Consider the following 19243-nt stretch of genomic DNA (forward strand, 5'->3'; position numbering starts at 1 on the left):
CTACAAAATATGCGCCAACTTGCTGAACAGTGTTTTCTACTGATTGGTTCAGGATTTGGTGTATTTTATTGATTGGGAGATCGGCTCTGCCGCTTGTATGTGTAGCCATATTTAGCATGTTTGTGATTGTTCCCTGAGAGGACATCCCTAACTATTTTAGGATCATTTTTAACTTAGCCGCTTGCGCCATCTGTCGTTTTCCAAACAAAGCTGCAGGCGAAGCCATTTCTGCGGGAATACCGACAACTATATAAATTCCTGCCAGTACACGCTATATAGTGGGTTTTATTTCAGTTCGTTTCGGCTTTAATCTACGCCTACCTTGATCTACGCCTATCTTTTGCCACTGTTTTAGCTGGTTTTGGAATGTCGTGCCGGCGGCATCAGTTCAAGCGAAAACAACAGCGTGGTCGCTCAGCGGATAAGGGTTTGTGCTGCTGAGCCGTAGGACGTGGGTTCGATTCAAGGCTGGGTGGTTTTCCGGATGTAAGCAGAAGAGAAAAAACCTTCGGTTGTTCACATTGCGGTGTACGTTATGGATCATCAGGTCGTTGAAATTAATCCGGAGCCTTCGACTACGGCGCACCTCATGCCGTGTGGCTTCGGCACCTAAATAACCAGGAATTTAAAATTTTTGAATCCCGCTGGAGAGGCACTATGGTGTGATGCCATCAGTTGTCGGGACGGCTGGCGACCGTGTCTGCCCAGGATACAACCGGCAGGGCGTAGAATGAGCGTCACTGCGGAGGCGCGGCACCTGCTGAAAAGGTGTATCCTTTCTTTTCTCTACGCCGTAGTATCATTCTCCTCGCGTCTACACTTCAGTTGCCACTGCGCCATATATCTGGCTCGGGGAGGGATTTAGGGTCGCTGAATGAGCACGGTTGATAGCGGACGGCTAGCAGCCACAGGGAAATGGAATAGTGAGACTAATAACGCTATCGCATTAAAAAGTGGTGGTATCGACAGCGGAGTCTCAGAAAGATGGTCGTCCGGCGGAAAGGTTGAAGACTGCTGTGATACCACCCATGTACTGTTTATCGCATGGCCTAAAAATTGTTGCTGAGCTTTACGAAGTTAGGGCGTTAGAGTGCTTTTCTCTGCGCCGAATTAGCTTTGCAAGCTGTGAAAATTGCTGGAAAAGAAGTTGTGCGGTCAAACGTCTGGCAGCTGTTGCAGTGTTAAACATGCTTCAGTGTTTGTCCCTTGCAACACGGGCTTTGTTTACTCATTGTCATTATCATGCGACGACGTCTATAATGTACACTAAGGTCGGTGCATCAATTTAGGGCTCATGGAGCACCGCAGGTCTGTACAAAACCATTTATATACGCACATCACTCGGCACTGCACGACCCACACCGACAAGAGTCAAGCGATCTGTAGTCCGCTGTTTGAAAACAGCTGGGTTTTGTGGCGGCACAAGTAACACCTGGCAAGGGAGCTGATGGGGGCGTTTCACATAAAAAGAAACAAACGAAAGTGTGTCTGCGATGCGTCTGGGACGCTTTCATGAAAAGTAATTTGTTTTCCTATCAACAGCGATTACTGAGGTTGTTGGTGTTGTTTGTGTGAGTATCTTATCTTGTGGTTATCGCACCGCAATATCAAGGTGATGCCCTGAACAGGTGTTTGTTCTGGTACCATATATATGTGTTTTTCCTAAGAAAAAAGGAGTTGCGAGTTAGCGCCGTCGTATGCACCCACTTTCTTCCTCGTCTTTGCGCTATTTCGCTATGTAACAAGAACCAATGCTCCCAACTACCCATCCTACTGCTATCTGGTAGGCTCCAGGACCATTTGTGTTAGCGAAAGCAAGAGAGAGAGAGAGAGAGAGAGATAACTGTGTTGGGAGAGGCCAATTCACAAATTTAGCCATTGATGTGTTAAGGCTACCAATTACAGCTGGAAAAGCGGGCTGCCGATACCAATCAATCTCGGGTAGGTTGAAGTCACCACCTGTGACGACATAATTGCTCTTAACCGTCTCGAACGCATGGTTAATTAGGGTAAGTAGTCTGCGCGGGATGTTAGTGGACGGCAAACGCTACATACTGATAAGGATTTCCGATGACATAATCTTAAGCAGCACCATAACTATTCACAATGAGTAGTGACTATAGCAATTTCTAGGGACGAAATAGTGCTGTCACCTAAGATAAAAACCATGTGTCCTTGGCCATTCCTATTATTTCTGTTACATTCGTAATTTTTAGGGAATATCTTGCTGTTTGCGACGTCTTCACACAGTGCCGATAACAACAGATGGCTTCACCTTCCACGCCAGGCTATCAAATTCTTCGACATTGTTTTTTATGCTGCGGCAGTTCAGCCCAAAAAACGAAAGCGTAGCAACCGACTTGATGATAGGTTACTTAGACTGTACAACCTGTTGTATTTTTTATGTGCGGAGTACCTTAGGATCGCACAATGTCCGTCCGCGTCCGTGCGCATAGCATTTTCAATCGCAAAAAAATCACACAGGCACCGGCACGATTCGAGCCTGTGTCTGGTAGACCCGAAAGAGTTAGTGTCAGTCGCCTTACCCATTGGGCGACGCCCGTGAGTTAGTACCCCAGAGTTAAACGGCTTAGTCCCTTGCGTGTAACGGTGCGGAGTACCTGAGGACCTCCTAATGTCCGTCCGCGTCCATCCGTGTGCACACCACCATCAAGCGAAATTCGATTTGAGCCGTGAGTTGCAGCTTCATTTAGTGAATAATCAAGGTGCATCTCACTGCTCTAATCGAATGATGGTCGGGGCGAAAATCGGATGTCACTAGGGGCCCAACGTGTAGGTCAATTCCAGTCCCCGTACTCCACCCCCTCGTCCTCATCCACGGAGTGGAGATGCTTCCATTTTTTTATCTACTACATATTATACTTTGTCAAGATATAGTACATCGAGCCTAATGTAAACTCGTGTTCCGGCCTCTTCATTATTTTAGCTAATTTCCACAGACATTTTGTTTTAATTCGTACTTGTTCGGAGAAATCTCTCGTGCTAATTCTAGTGTTCTTATCATTCCCGCAGAAATTGAGATGGCTTCCTTTTCCTTGAATAATTCAAAGCTTACAATTTGTGGTCGTTTGCACTCTGAGTTGAATTTTTTGTTTTATGAAGGCTAGCAATTGTTTTAGGATTAATTTGTAATTTCTCTGTACTCACTCTCTCTATGATTTGTTATAAACATTACTTCGCAGTAAATTAGAATACGCCTGTTCCATATGAAGTTCAAGTACTGATAAATTAAGTAGCTCATTAGTTATAGCACTGAATAACTGCGTTCGATTCGTTTTCGATACCTACAGTCATGCCGCGAGCAAACGCCCGTGCAAAAAAAATTGCACCATCCTTCTTTTGCATTCCGCCGCCAGTTGCCTATACCAATTTCATAAGATATTATATCCCAGTTGCTCCGTAGTTATATTTATATCAATGTTCATTTCATTACGAGTTCATGACGTTCACAAAGGTGGAGTAGCGCACTGCAGCTTGCCTGCAGACCTTCATCCCCCGGACTCAAAAATTTAAAGCCGTTCCACCCAACGTGAATGCTGACGTGAAGTGCAGAGAAAGTGATTCGCCATAATGGGCTGCAGCACTTTATCCACTCACTGCTACCACCCAAAGCAATTGAAATTTCCTACCTCCATAGTGCTCTCGCACCCCCTGCCTGAAACACAGCCACCGGGAATACTGTTCTTTTTGTGCGGGCTTTTCCGTCTGCACGTGCCGGCGTTGCACTGCCACTTTTTTGCGCTTACTGTTGCAAAAGCCAACACAAAGAGCGTTCTGAACTAAATGAACACGGATAAATTACATATAAGTTTTGTAAAATGTATACTTGCAGTTTTTTTTTTTTGCGCTTAACAACATGGAGACGTATGAGAAGCGCCAGCGTTTCACGAGTGTCATACGGTTATGACTATTTAAACGTTTTCCAAGTCTCTGCGGGCCGTCCTACGACGGCATGCCGGGCTCTACTTGGGTCCGTTATCGCGCGGCACTGCCTGATTACGGATGTCCCTTGACATCGGCCGTTACAGCGAGCTACGACGACAAGGCGAGCCCCTAAAGTTCTCCGTACTTAAAAAAATGGAACAGCCTTCCCGAACCAACAGCCACAATTGTCAGACGCCAACTTTTTGCTTCTGCGCTAGATAATATTGCATACTCAGGAACCTAGCAAAGCATGTACTGATCTAATGAATTTTAGATTTGCTTCGTACATATTTATCCACGCCCCTTTTTATTCTCTCTGATCTTGGGTGCATAAATAAATAAATAAATAAATAAATAAATAAATAAATAAATAAATAAATAAATAAATAAATAAATAAATAAATAAATAAATAAATAAATAAATAAATAAATAAATAAATAAATAAATAAATAAATAAATAAATAAAAATAAACAAATAAAAAAATTACAAATAAAAATCCAGAGCAGAACGACAACCACTTCAACTCACGCATCACCTGAAGGAGCTTAACAAAGACTACGGCGAAATTTGCTAGTGAGAGAAACAGCGCTAGGCGTACAAACTTTCAACCCACATTAACAATCCCGGGGGTGTAAAACTAATCCGCAGCCCCAATCTACGGCAAGCCTCATACACCACCTTAAACCGTGATTACAGTTATTTCCGGCCACTTCATACCACTTTCCAACCTTTTCTGCGGAATTTGCAGCTCCGAGATTTTAATTATTTATTATTATTTAGTTATTTATTTACAGGTTACTGCTAGCCTGGATGCCAGGCATTGAGCAGGTGAGGGCGATACAACACAGAGAGAGAGAAAAACGGGATATCATACAAGCATAAAAATACACTTTACGGGTACAACACTTTGACCCAGAATAAAAACTGTAGAACTAGAATCAGTAGGATAACAACCACGCAAGAAGAATAAATCAACAAGGCACGAAGAAATGATGAGCCATCAGGGCATTGCGCAACATCGGAAGGTAACAGATTCTACTCATGACACGTACGGGTGCGACATAACACCAGAACCTGTCTGGAGACGAAATCATGAATTCTTTTAACGGCACTTGCGGATAATGCTCTTTTGCTGTCTTAATTTTGCCTTTCAGTTGCATTCGCAAATCGCGCATTCTATCAGAGGCAGCTGTTGCTGGGCGCTGCTTACATTGCTTTCGTTGCTTTTTTAGTTTTCGTCCCATGCGTACGATTTCTTTATTCATTCACGGATTATCCTGCCTCACTGCTTTCCTCCTAAAGGGTACAAATTTAGTCATAGTGTCAAACACCAGGCCTTTAAAGAAACCTCAGATGTGGTCAATCGAATATTCTTTTGATTTGCACATAGAAACAAATTCAGGAAACGAGCTGTCGAGCACATTAAGCATGCCTACATCACTAGCACGTGTGAACTCAGGAATACGACGTTTTTCTTCTCTGGCTTGAGGGGGAACATTTATTGTATAGTTAGGCAGGTGATTTTGTGGTCCGATATACCCTGAAAAATCTCACTTCGGGATTTCGTCGCAGAATGCCGTTATTTACATGGAACAGGTCTAACACGAACTCAGCTTCATTTTGCACTCGTGTTGGTGTAGCAACCAGTTGTGTTAAGCCATGAATTATTTGTACACTTGGAAAGAAATAGGCCAAGCATCCACTAAGTAGCGGAAGGCTTGAAGCATAGCGAAGCTGGAGGATTTCTTTCTATGCCATAGCACTCAAAGACACACCACCACGCACTGCATTAAATTTGAAATGGCATATTTATTTGTTCTGCCGTCGTTTTTCGCTCTGATAGTAGTAGTCATCGTCATATCCATCTATATCGTCGTTTTCCTCATTTATGACTGGCGGTCCCGGATTGTTCTGTAAGTTTCATGTATGTACCTAGCCAAGGCGAATTCCGTGTGTCTGTTGTGTGAGTCAGTTGTCTATCTTCCAAATTGTGGCTTTATCACATGTAGTTTGTTGTCTGTCTGTTCACTTCAGTGTGTTTGCCATGTTCTACGCAAGTCTGGTCTTATGTGTGGCTTCAGATCTGTATACGGCACCGTTGTTATCTGTACAGTGTAACGAGCATCAAGTTCGAAAAAAGACAGTCTTTCAGCATAAGTGTGGTAGTTGAAACGCGTTAACGCGCGAAAAATAGTCAAAGGGCAAAAGTGATACTTACGTTACGTCTCTTATTGAGGGGGTAAGTGACCTCGGTTCTTTTGCACTAGGGTAAGTGAACAGCTGCTTTCGCACTAACGTGAGTTCACCTCCACTGATGTCTAGCGTTTTGGCTTCATTTCTGCTTCATTCGTGCGAGCTTTTAGTAGAAATCTGCATGTAAGGAAAAATTGCTAACTTTTGTCAGCTTCGTTACATCCAGGTTTAACGGTATTTACAACATAGGAGACGCCCCGAAGGAAGCCTTGGGCGTCCACCGAGTTGGAAGTGCTCAAGGCGAGGAAGGTGCGCATACCTTTTGTTCATGCAGTAGTAGACGATGGGGTTGCACATGGCGTGTGACATGGCCAGCCAGTACATGGCCAGGTAGACGTGCTGGATGTGGTCGAGGTAGGCCACGTGCGGGTTGTGCGACACGTACAGGAAGTACGCGTGGTAGGGCAGCCAGCACACGGCGAACAGCAGTACCACGGTGAACAGCATCTTCACTACCTGCGAGCAATTGCGCAATGGCGTGACCTCCTAGCTGCGTCCTCGATCGACCAGTCATTGCAAAGTACTTCCAAGTTGAAGGTTCTTTCTTGTCTTTTGGGAGAAGTTTCAATAACTAACCTCTTTTGAAATGATGTCCCGAAAATGTCCCTCGTTTTGGAGTTTCTGCAACCTCAAATAGTCAGTTGTGCTGTCTTTCGCATCTCCACTGTATATCATTCCATCCAAAGGTCCCTCTTCATTACCCGCCATTGCTTAAGAAGCCCAGATTCATTTCGTCATACCGGTTCCGTCTACGACAAATGCCGATATCACATTTTGTCGCGATTAGAGGTTTAAGCCAGCACACACCCAGCTGTTTACTTTAAACTCAGATTAACCTTTTGAAGAATCGGAAGAAGGAGCGGGTGGTCTAGCTTTTGCAGTGCAAAGCTTTTTATAGGAAGGAGGGCTGATCACATTTACCCCCCCCCCCCCCCAATTTTGATGCATCCCTCCTGCTTACGGGGCCAGCACAGTTGACGGCCCATTGCTGGCAATAACAGCGACCGGAGGAACAAGCGAAGCTTGGAGATGAGACGAATCCTGTGTTATTTGGCGCCCTTCCCTTTCTGGCAAGCGGTTGCAAGGACAACATATTGATACTTCAGACGATTACAAAGCCGGTTGGACGTCCTGCGTATGTGACTAACCCGCTTCGTTCTCGCTTTTATTAGCGCTATTTTCTGTATACGGCTCTTAAAAAATGTACAACCATCCCAGGCAATGTTCTCCCTGTGATAAAGCGTCACTTAGTGGGCGATTCCCCTTGGTGAACTTGCATATATGCAGCCTGCTCAGGACAGAGTCCGCTGTGAGCGCAGCACTTTTCCTAATGAAGCTGTCTGTAGCGCGCGCTAGAACATCAATAAAGCAGTGGCGATTTCTTCACCAGTCATCACCCACTTACAGGAGAGTGCCGTGCCGACGGTCTACGGTGCTGAGACTGAGAGAGCGCGAGAAGAAAGACGGCCGTAATGAAAGCATTGGTTCCTTTCTGCCTTTTTTATGTACAATCTGATTTCTCGGTTACAATAACGATGGCTAATGTCTTTTCATCTGGGCCACTGAAACTGTTCCTTCGTCTCGGCCTCTGTTATCCTGACGTCACCCTAGAAGCCTTCTTTGTTTCGGTGCCCGTGTTTGACTCTTGATAATCGTGGCAGTTGCTCTCTCGGTGAGAGCGCCGTCACTTATGTAAATTTAATGGTTAGAACAGAGGCCGTGCTGAGCCTGGCAGCTTTCACAATAGAAATGAAGTCCCGAACCACAAAGGCACAGAAAACTGCACTGCTTTCCTGCGAGGCCAACATCAGGGCAACGTGTTATAACGCACCTATCGGGAATTCTTATTAAACGTATGCCATACGCGGCTTTAAGTAGAGACCTGAAAAGGAAAGCAGTGCCCCCACGCATTGCAAAAGCCATCACTGTGGGTATTATGAGAGGCCTTACCAATGCGCACTTTTCCATGCATATGCGTGCAACGTACTAAACATGCAGACGCTATAAAATGTCTATTTAATAATTTACAAACAAAGCACAAATAAATGGGGGCCTGAACGCTTTTGAGTGATGTCTCAAAAGCTTTCAGTGGCTTTACACTGAAACTGCAGCAGGCTGCCGTTCATTATTGTAGCGGCTTTTGAAACCGTACGGAGAACAGCACTGTCACGTGCTTTGTAACGCCGAAGTAGCAAGAGCTTGATGTGGGACACTTGGTAGTACATACCGACTAAACAATAGCGCTAAAGACGTTCCTTCTGTCCGTCTTTTGTGCCATTGTTTATTGAGTTTGTAACACCGACGCCAAGAAGCGGAGCTGCCCACAACAAGTGTGCAGCGACAGCGGGTGGTTGCAGACCACGCTACGATGACGACGTTGAAGAAGCCCGTACGGGAAGCACATCATACGGGAAGCACATCAATAAAGATTAGGCCGCGCGCTTGTTGGTTTTTCGCAGACTCACTGCTCCAGTGCTGCATTTTCGCCACCGCCTCGTTTCAGATACTCAAAGCACCCAAGTCTAGGTCGAAACGCCCATTTCCTTGCGTGCCCATATTCCATTCATAAGCCTCAGGTTTACTTGGAAGCATACATTAAGAACATATCGAAAACACTTGAATTCTTACAATGCCCCAGAAGCCAATAACCAACCTCCAGGCACAGCAAGTAGCGGCGTGAAGCGCTGACTACTTCATGGCAGGCTGCAGTGGACTACTGTGCAAGAACTTTCTATTTTGACTGGTCATCTTCGGACAGCGCCTCTACGGGCAAACATAACACTTGAGTGCGCTCTTTCAGCGAATCTTTTAAAGAGGTACTGAAAAGTCTCACTTGAGGTATGCGATCAAGCATCTCTGTGCCACGTCCTTACACTATTTGCGGCGTTAAATTGAAGGCTATATTATCAGGGGTGTCCGAACAGGTGGTGCAGGGGGAGTCTTCTACAGATGGGGTTGCATGGCCCCTACAGTCACGGGCACCTGAAGACTTCTGCTGAGCCCCAGATGGCTCCAAGAAAGTGAGGTGTATTTGAAAAACGCAATGAAATGCTTAACGATGATATGCTATTCAGTTTAAATAATTTGACGCTGATTAATAATTAGACGATCGTTTTCTTCCCCAATTCTGAAAAAAACAGCGATTTCGACGTCACCCGTTTCAAGCGAATGCGTAGTAGTTAGGTCTCCATATGAAGTATTCGACAAGCTAATCTGCTGTCTCAAATATTCAATACCTGCGGTATCAATCAAATCATGGTTTCAATGAAAGCATATTGGCTTTGCCCTTTATATCGGGCTTATACTGTCATAATACCAGCCGGCTCCACTGAACAGCATGACAAATATCTTTTGACGGTATACAGCTCAGATTTCTGTGGAAACCGCAGTTTCCAGAGCGGCTTGCCCAATCGAATAATTACTAACGCTCTACCACGTTATCAGCAGAGATATCAGCAGTGCAGCTATATATAAAGAAATATAAACGCATCAGTATCATACCACTGCAATTTTTTTAATGTAATGACAAAGCACCCGGTGAGGATCAGATGACAGCAGACCTCTTAAAGGACGGTGGCGAAATAGCACTAGAAAAATGGGCAAACCTGTATACGCAATGCCCAATGACCGCGAGTGTACCGAAGTCTCGGGAAAACGTGAACATCATCCTAATGAACAAGCAGAGTTTCGTAAAGGCTATTCAACGATAGACCATATTCATACCATCAATGAGGTGATAGAGGAATCCGCAGAGTATACTCAGCCCTTGTATATAGCCTTCATAGATTATGAGAAAGAATTTGGCTCTGTCGAAGCCTCAGCAGTCATTGAGGCGTTGTGGAATCAGGGTGTAGACGCGCATTGCGTAAGAATGCTAGCGAATATCTACCATGGGTCCACAGCTACTATCGTCCTACATAAGGAGAGCAGTAAAATACGTATAAGGAAGGGCGTCAGACAAGGAGACACAATCTTTCCAATGTTATTCACAGCATGTTTGCAAGAAGTATCCAGAACATTGGATTGGGATCAAGTGGGCGTAAGGGTTAATGGAGAATACCTCTCTGGCCTCAGATTTGCTGATGACGTTGCTTTGCTAAATAACTCGGGGGACGAATTTCAAAGCATGCTTACCGCACTGGACAAGCAGAGTAGAATCCTGGGCCTAGAAATTAATATGCAGGAATATAAAGTAATGCTTAACATCCTCAGGAGATCATAGCGGTTTGGGGTAGGTGGCAAGGCAGTCGAAATGAAAAGCGAATATATCTACCTTGGCCAAGTTGTGACCCCGGACCCCAACCATGGGGCAGAGATATTTAGAAGGATAAGGCTGGGGAAGAGTGCATTCGGCAGGCATTCTCAGATAATGAATGGCAGCCTACCTTTATTCCTGAAGAGGAAAAAGTATAACAGCTACATCTTACTGGTACTCACCTACGGGCAGAAACTTGGAGGCTCACCAAAAGGGTTCAACTTAAGTTGAGGACGACTCAGCGAGCAATGGAACGAAACATGATACGCGGCAAGAAGAGAGTAGAGTGGGTCAGGGAACAAACTCGTGTTGAGGACATATTAGCAGAAATTAAGAAGAAATTGGCGTGGGCAGGGCATGTAATGCGAAGGCAATAAATATAACCGTTGGTCATTAAGGGTAACAGAGGGGATCCATAGAGAAGGCAAGTGTAACAGAGGGCGACAGAAAGTTAGATGGGCAGATGAGATCAAAACGTTTGCTGGCCTGAATAGGCCACAGTTAACACAGGACGGGGATGATCGGATATCTATGGGAGAGGCCTTTGCCCTGCTGTGGACGTAGGTAGGCTAATGACAATCACGAATATTTTGAACATAATCAATAGATTAACGAAGTTCACAGTAACGCGTAAAACTTGAAGGTAGCAATCTCTACGCAACCTTCATGACCATCAGGATGGTTGAAGTCCACGATTCCAGCCGATTTTCTTCTTCGCTGCCGCAACGACCTTTGCTCCATCATTGTTGCCTTAAGTGTGTGATGACTTCATTTTTTTGGAAGTCTTAATTATTGGAATCACCTACGTGGATATGTTTGGCTTGCAAACGTGCGCTGAGGACGCTGGGCGGTCGCCGATAGGCGCGTACACAAGAGTGCTCCGCATTTTCTTGTTTTTTTTTATCTGCCGGGTGGTCGCTGCGATCTTGGCCAATCTTCCTAGGTGGGTAAACATGGTTCGGCAAACTTGCGCCAGGTTTGCTGGGCGGTCGTGGCGAGGCATGCGCACACGAGCGCTCAACATTTTCTTGATTTTGTTAACTGGCCAGCATTCGCCGCAAGGCCTGCGCTCACTTGCACGCACTCGGCGATTTCTTGGTTTTAACTGCCCACACGAGAAATTCCGTTTTGCTAACCAGCTTCGCTGTTAAAACGAAATATCCGTACTGCCCACACGTGCCTAAAAATAATGCACATGGTCCAATCTAATAGCATTTATGATAACGTAACATAGCACACAATATGATATGGCATATCTTCTTTTTGCAAATGATCTGTGCATATACTCCCTTTATTTAAATACTGCCTCACCTCAGCCCGATATAAGACGCGTCGTAAACGCAGGGCTGTTCAGTGGGCTTAGCATCACGCCGACAATGACGTACACCGTCTTTTTGCCGTGAAGGCCCTTACCTAGGTCACGTCTTCAATCTTCATCCCGGTTGACTCACCTCAGGACCCTATGTCCTGGCAGAGTACTTCCCGCCGAACAAGCCTCAACACCGGTCCTTGCCGGCCCCCCTCCACATCAGACCGGCCTCGATACACACTCAGCAGCTGCTCTGCACAGACGACCCACTGCCTAGATGACGAGCCGCGTGGTCAACAACGGCATCGTCCCGGTCCGATATAAAGCGCGCCAAACATTCAAAATGCCAGTTTGAATGTTTGGATTTATATCTCTGCGCTGGACAAAGTTCAGGCATTTTTATTGCCTTTGGAATAAAAGTACAAGAAAATTGCAAGCTCTTGTAATGATGTGGAACAAGTAAAATGCTGCTACCTTTTTGGCCTAGCACAAAGGCAATATGCGTCGTGGTAGCAATGAAAGCTGCTGAAACTGCTTTCATGAGCTTAATGTAGAATCAATGTAGGTTTTTGTTGTAACGTCATATTTCTCTGTTTAAGGGGCACTCCTGCCTAAGACCCAACCGAGGCAGCACAGAAAGTGTGTCCGAAGACCGGCCAGTCTATGGCCGCTCTCTGCCAGCATCCAGGTTCTGGCAGCCACTGATCATACATTGAGCAGCCCACATTCGGCCGCCAGCACTCCGGTATTTCTACGACCACCCGTGTTCAGGCACACAACGGCAGGTACCCGGCCGCCAGATATTCAGTTTACTTTCCGCAACCGATGTTCAGAAAAAGAACGGCAGACGCATGTCCCCAGAGCATCGGTTTTCCCTTCGAGAAGCAATGTTCAACCAAAGCACGGCAAGCGACCGGCTACAGAGTATTCGTATTCTTGTGGCAGTTGGTGTTCGGAAGGAGACCGGTCGTAGTGCGGCCCTTGTGCATTCGCTTTTCCTACGGTGAAAGGCAAGCGTCCGGCGGCAGTATATTCGTGCACTTTGGGCAACAGGTGTTATAAAGCAGACCGGCCGAAGTGAAGCCCCACAGCGAGCGTTTTTCACTGGGTGAGCGGTCTTGAGCGGAATCACGGCAAGCGACCAGATAACGTCACGGTGAAAACGAAAGCGGACTACAAGGATTCGTATCTGCGACCATAGAGTTCCCTACTAATATATACTAGAGGGAAATCTGTTCCTGCAGTCGCGAGCCGCCGTGGGTGGCGCCTTTGCCGCTAGCGACGTTCCTCGCCTACTTGGCTTAGCTAGCTAGCCATGTGGCTTTTTTTTTTGTCTCGAAGGCAAAATCAACCAAAAAGGGTAACATCTTTTCTTGTTCATCGGGCATGAATCTTCTACATAATCCCCGACGAATTAATCTTTTCGGGGGGTCAATTTTATAATAACAAAGCAATTTTAATGAACCTTCTACCGTAATAGTGTCGGTTTTTTGCAGTCAGAGCCAACTTTTCAGACTGTTCATGAGCCATGCCATGGACAAGTGGAACGTGCCCGCTCGATACATGACGAAACGCTCCCTGTAGCGCGCGCTCCCCTAGACAGTAGCGCCAGATTTTCCTCAAGTGTATATTATGGCTGCGACGGCGAAGGAAAGAGTAGCGGCACGTGATAGGCGAAATGATAGCAGCGCTAGCATATTCCGGGGCTGCACAGTAAAATTTTGATCCTGGCTGCCGCGACAGATGCCACTAGGTTAAGCTAGCCATTTCCCCTTCTGTCTTGTCGCTACTCCGTGCGCAGAAGTAGGAGCAGGTTCCGAGACCCGCGGAAACTTCTCTCTGCCACTAGGGGAGGGAGAAGTTCAGCTGCCGTTCCTGTGCGAGGGCCGATTGGCGTGGGAGCCGACACAAGAGGTCAGCAGATTTCACAGTGGGTTTTAATTTTTTTCGCTAATGCATTACTATAAATAGCGCAATTGTATTTCCGAGGATAATGCTAAGGGATCACGAGAAGCCAAAGCATTCCCGTTCATAAGGCGAGGGAATTATCTTTGTTGAATGGAGGGTTCTGTTGCCACGCAGCGGCTACAGTTCAGTTTCAGAAAGAGGTTAGTGAAAGGCGGGCAAGCGATCGCTTCCAATGGTGACAAAATATTGTAGATATAGCTTTCCCATTTGTTTTGGCAGGTGGTCCACTTCCAGGCAGAAAATGACTTATGCTCGGTTGTTCGCGCATGTTTTTCAGATGGGCAGGCTTTTCCCGTGTTTTCTGGAGTGCCTGCCCATTTTCCTCGCCATCGTACTATATTCACATCAAGTGGCTGTAAACCCATCGCTCCACTGCGTCAACTGACGTGCACTTGCACTCTGCGAAGAGGGATGACCAGCGGAGCAGGGCGGAAACGACGACGAGAGTGAAGCAAACACGTAACAGGAACTCGGCGTGACGACACAGCCGTGCTAGTGGGTAATTTGAGTTTTTTTTTTCTTTTTTCAAGACACCTACTAGCCTAATATGTACCAAAAAGCTAGCTTTCCCGCAAGATTAAGTTTTATCGATGCGACGTTTGTCCATGCGACTGCATTTCGATACTCGGCTGGCTTCTGGTTCCGGCTCTCGAAACTCTCGTCGGCGCTACCCTTCTATGGCGCGCTCCCTCTGCCGCTAGCGCCGCTCGGGGGGCCAAAGAACTCTTTGGCCGCACGATTCCCTTTTCACCGAAGCTAACACGCGCCGTGTTACAAGGAAATCTTCTCGGTAACACCATTGTAGTAGTAGTTAACTCTGTTAAACCTCTCAATGTTTGTTTCCAGAAAAACGTGCTTGTATGGAAATGTTTTATAGAAGCTGTGAACTTCTGGTATCTAACCCCAATATCTCCCCGTCAAAACATTTCCAAAAAACAATAAAAAATACGCGCATACGGGCGTTCCTCACTTAGTTCACGAAGAGGAACCTGTTTTCAGTATACAGCAATATGCAAAAGTCAAACTTTCACTGTACGTACAGACTGGTGGAAAAGCAAATTTGAGATGGCCGGAATAGGTGATTCTCAAATGGTGAGTTTTACTTTACCTGGAGGAAGCCCGAAAAGAAGCTTCAAAGTACGCACGTTGTGTCTTTCAGTTCACTCCCAGACAACCAGCTGCGGTGGTATAGCGTAGTGGGCTTGAGCGCCAGGTCCCGGGTTAGATCCACGCCACGTGGTGGCTGCATTTGTGTTGAGCTATAGAAGCCCTGACACGTTTGAAGCATTGACGCATGCTAATGATTCTGAAGTAGCCTTAAAGGGTCCCGGAATAGAACTCGAAAGATTGTCAATTCACCAATGCAGTCGCTTGAGTGTGGGCTCACTACAATAGCTACGAAATATTATAGCGAAGCTTGGTACCTCTTGCCACCGTGTCATAAACTTTAATGCGGTCCCACGGGGCTGTCCGAGTCGGGAAGTGTCCGCGAACATAAATCATGGTAGAACGAAAGGGCGAAGCGACAAGGTTTTAAAGCACAAGGCGGGGCTTCCTCAAGGGGGAACCCGATCCTCGTGATGTCCGCGAACAGGAATCGGTTCGGCAGAGAGGGCTTTCATAGAAGGAAACGTTTCATAACGCGAGCTTGAGGTCAGAGTAGCCAGGGTGGCCATCCACGTCAGTACAGCGCAGCGGAATGGGGTGGGAGAGCGCAGCCAAATGAACGCACAAAGCAGCAACATTCATCAACGTCGTCTCACTGCATGGCCGTAGGAACGAACACTGGCGCAACGCGTAGGAGGCAGGTCGAAGCCCTTCTGACAGCTCAGGTGGATCGGAAAGTGACGCACCTTTACAAAGCCCTTCGACAATTTTGCGAGGCGGTTGTAAAGTGGGAGAGGCGTCCGAATGGACATTCATGTTATCGCATTCACAATCCGTAAGGAGTGCTGCGTGTCCCCGGACATGTTCTGTGAATGCACGAAATCCAAGGAAACCAAAACAAGTCTGCCGGATAATCCGCTACATAAAATTGGTTCGGCGCTCAAATTTTTACATCCAGCCCAGTGCATGGGCTATATACAAACACCTTCAGGCCTTTACAGCGGCTTTGACACTGCAGTCGTTATTGGCGAGTTCCATCGAAACCTCCCACTTTATAAAATGGTGAGGCCAATCAGAGTCTCTGCGGTTGAGACGGTCGTTCTGGCAGCTTGCAATTGTCGCAATCTTTGCGATGGACTTATCGGCGTGTGGTTCCAATCTGTGCCGTACTTTGTATGAAAAGCGCGGGCTACTACGGCGACCCTTGACCGCGTGGGTGCATCAAGTGGCTCGCGGCACCGTATTCCTCACGCGCAGTTAGAACCCAAGCCGCCCTCGGGGCATACTAGGGGGTTGGGGTTGGAGCTGAAAGACATGAAATCTTTCTGTGCATGCAAACGCTCCTCGCGCACGCCAGCCGTGCGGCCCCGTTCACAGTCACCTGCCACCGCTCGCGGCTTGACGCGGCAACGGCGAGCGGCGGCGCCATATCACTGATTGCGCGCACGATAGGCAGCTGCAGCCGGCCTGTCCCGCTCGCCAAAGCTGAATGCAGGTCAAAAACCCAGGTCCACTTGCGTGAAACCGGAAAATAGTGCGCTGAAATTGCGTAATCATCGTCATTTCCATCATAATCGTCTCAATGCCTGCGAGCAACAACTAGCAAGGAAAGCAACACCGGGCGCAATGGAAGATAAAGTGCAGGATTCCAATGCAGCCCTGCATTTGTATCCTACACTTTGTTTTCACTATGCTACAATGATTCACGGAAGCTTCAATTTTGCCCCACAAAGTCTCTTAAAGGGACGCGCAAGTAAAATTCTGAAAATTCTGTTGCATTGCATAGAGGTGCTCAAACAAACCTGCTTTACACTGCTGATTGGGTCGTTGAGCCGGTAAACGTTCGCCCGCGCATGGCTGTGCGCCGTCATTGCCGCCCCTGAACCGTCTGGCTTTCTCATCAGTAGGATGTCATGCAGCAGAACTGCCCCTGGTTTGCAGTGAACAGGAATAAACAAAGAGGGAATTTCGGAAATTTTGTTCAACCTCGCCGTCAGAAACAGCAAAGGCGTTTTGTTCCCCTATAAAGCATTCGTGTTTGTATTGCTGGCTATTCCTTTTTATGTCTTAAAAGTAAACTCCTGCAACGAATAAACACGAAGTTTGTGTCCACGTTAAGCACCACCCGGTTGCTTGTTTCTTTGCGGCATGCAGACCAGTTTCAGCTCGCATGCCTATAACAATTGGCGGTCCAGCCGCTGTTTGTGTACCATTTCACTTTAAGAAATTTTTTTTTGTTTCACCAAGTTGAAGACCATTTACTATCACTGGCTTCACTGTTTGGCCGCTCTAATATAGCGAGTGCTTGGGAGCGTGCAGACATTCTCGGCTAGCCCCTCGTCATAGCCGAGTGATTGTGTAATCGTTTCATGGCCCATGCGAGTCCTTGTGGACCATTTGCAGTTAGCTGCAGCCTCCGTATAATTATAGACGAATCAGCGGTATATTGAAATTGCACGCAGACCCAAGCTGTGCGTTCATTTCGAGGCGCTCGCGGAAATATTCTCAGCCACCAGGTCTTCATTGCCGCCTCGGTGGATGTCGACGAAGTACTGATGCAAAGCGGCTACCATCGCGCTCGGATCCTGGATCTTAATTGTGTCCCACCCCGGAACCGCTCGGCCGCAGCTGTATACAGAAGTGAGCCCCCTGACAAAGAGCGCGGGCTCGCCGCAGCCACCGCGGGGACGCAATGCATTCCGCCCACGTCGCACGGAGGTAGCATTTGCATGGGCGCCGTCAAGGGCGGAGCGGCGTAGGGGTGCTCGTTTCGCTCCCTTAATGACTTTTCGCCGTCGCATTGCACTGCTCTTCTCTTCTCTTTATACATTTCCATTGGACAAAAGCGCTCCAGATTTTCAAGGCTAGTGTCCCTGTAGCTTCTTTCTGTGTAATTTGACTCTGGGCGACGAGCGCAAATTTTTGAACTGATTTTTAGACATGGTTTAATTTTAACATGGTTTAGTGAGTTCGCGAGCAAAAGGCTTATTGGAGCCGGATAAAAACAAATGAAAAGAAAAAAACCCAGAAGGGTGCGTAGCATTTTCTCAGCCCAGAAAGACGCTAGCTATTGAGACTGTTCGGGCACATGTTATTGATTGTTCACATTAAATATTTTTACGCCCAGAAGGGTGCTTCAGCTTGTCGCCGCAGGAGCACCCTAAACACTGAATATTTTACACCCTTTAGGGTGCTTGGGTTCTGTCGCCGCAGGAGCACCCTTTGTGAAGCACCCCAGAAGACGGGTGGCTTATAACACCCTTTTAGGCCTAGAAGTATCCTAGGGTGCTACCTAGCACCCCAATCTGTAGGAGCATCTGCTGCAAAAGCACCCACCTAAAAGGGTACAAAAAGGGTGCGTCATCCTCGGTTCACAAATGGCGCAGCAGGTGTGAAACCACATATTGCACAATATGACACACGGTTATGGTATGAAACATTCGTGCTTTCCAAGCTCGGTTCTGTGAGACATTCCATTGAAGCTCAACGTCAGCTGAGAATTTGCTTGAACTTGTGTCACCGATTGTTAAAAGATCAATTTAAAGAGTCAGGAGCCACATCTCAGTACAGAGTTATAACTTTACAGGTAGTTGATTATTCAAAACTTCGTAAAAAACAAATTATATGCTCACTTTGCCGAACTGCAGTACACATCCTTCGAACTTCACTGCACAGCATAACCATGCTGTGCAGTGAAAGCAATTAGGCGTGCAACACTTCAACCACACAAAACTTCCTTGAACAACAAAACCCTTGGCTTCCCAGTATTACATCAAACTTCCAATCACGGTAGCTACCTGCAATGTTTAGTGCCTTATTCTTGAGCTGAGCAGGAAAGTTCAATATGAAGGAAGACAAATGCAAAATGTATAGTTTCCTCCGTACTGCGGCTCATAATATAGTTCCCTCCGTACTGCGGCTCATAATCTACTCATAAGAGTTGGGTACACAAGCCATTTATTTTATTTTGCATTATTCTTTTTGCTTTACGAAAAAAATATTCATATGGTACATCACTTGCAAGGTTTGGTGGTATATGGAGTTTTATAAGCTTACATTTAGACTAAATGACCCCACATACCAATAACAAGAACTGCAAACATCACAGAACAATGCATACAAGTTCCGTTGTGAAGCCCATAGTTGAAATGTAATGTCATTGTTCCTAAAACATTATTTTATCATAAGGCTAGCTTGTACTTGGTGCCTTGCATTATGTCCCTGCCGGTGGATGTGGGATCATTTGTCACTGTTGCAAACGAAAGCCAACAGCCAGGGCCCATTAGTTTTGGCTAGTATTACGAGGTGCCTCACGGCAAGCATTCTACGTCAACAGACTTTTTTAGAGTTGACTAGAACTGAAATCAGCAAAAGATGCTGTACAAAACATTCAGTCTATCCCCA

The 19243-nt window shown here is 46.5% G+C and overlaps 1 protein-coding gene across 1 annotated transcript in view; it reads right to left on the reverse strand.

Annotated features, from left to right (window-relative positions):
• The window catches only part of LOC144176020 (tachykinin-like peptides receptor 86C), an 833985-nt gene that overhangs the window by 130506 nt on the left and 684236 nt on the right, over positions 1 to 19243 (reverse strand). The window contains exon 11 of the mRNA XM_077705128.1: positions 6460 to 6656. Coding sequence (XP_077561254.1) covers positions 6460 to 6656 — 197 coding nt within the window. The remainder of the gene's footprint in view (positions 1 to 6459; positions 6657 to 19243) is intronic.

This window comes from Haemaphysalis longicornis, unplaced genomic scaffold (assembly GCF_048455015.1).
Source record: "Haemaphysalis longicornis isolate Haplotype H1 unplaced genomic scaffold, Haemaphysalis longicornis Haplotype H1 scaffold_1, whole genome shotgun sequence".
In the NCBI taxonomy this organism is placed as follows: Eukaryota; Metazoa; Arthropoda; class Arachnida; order Ixodida; family Ixodidae; genus Haemaphysalis; species Haemaphysalis longicornis.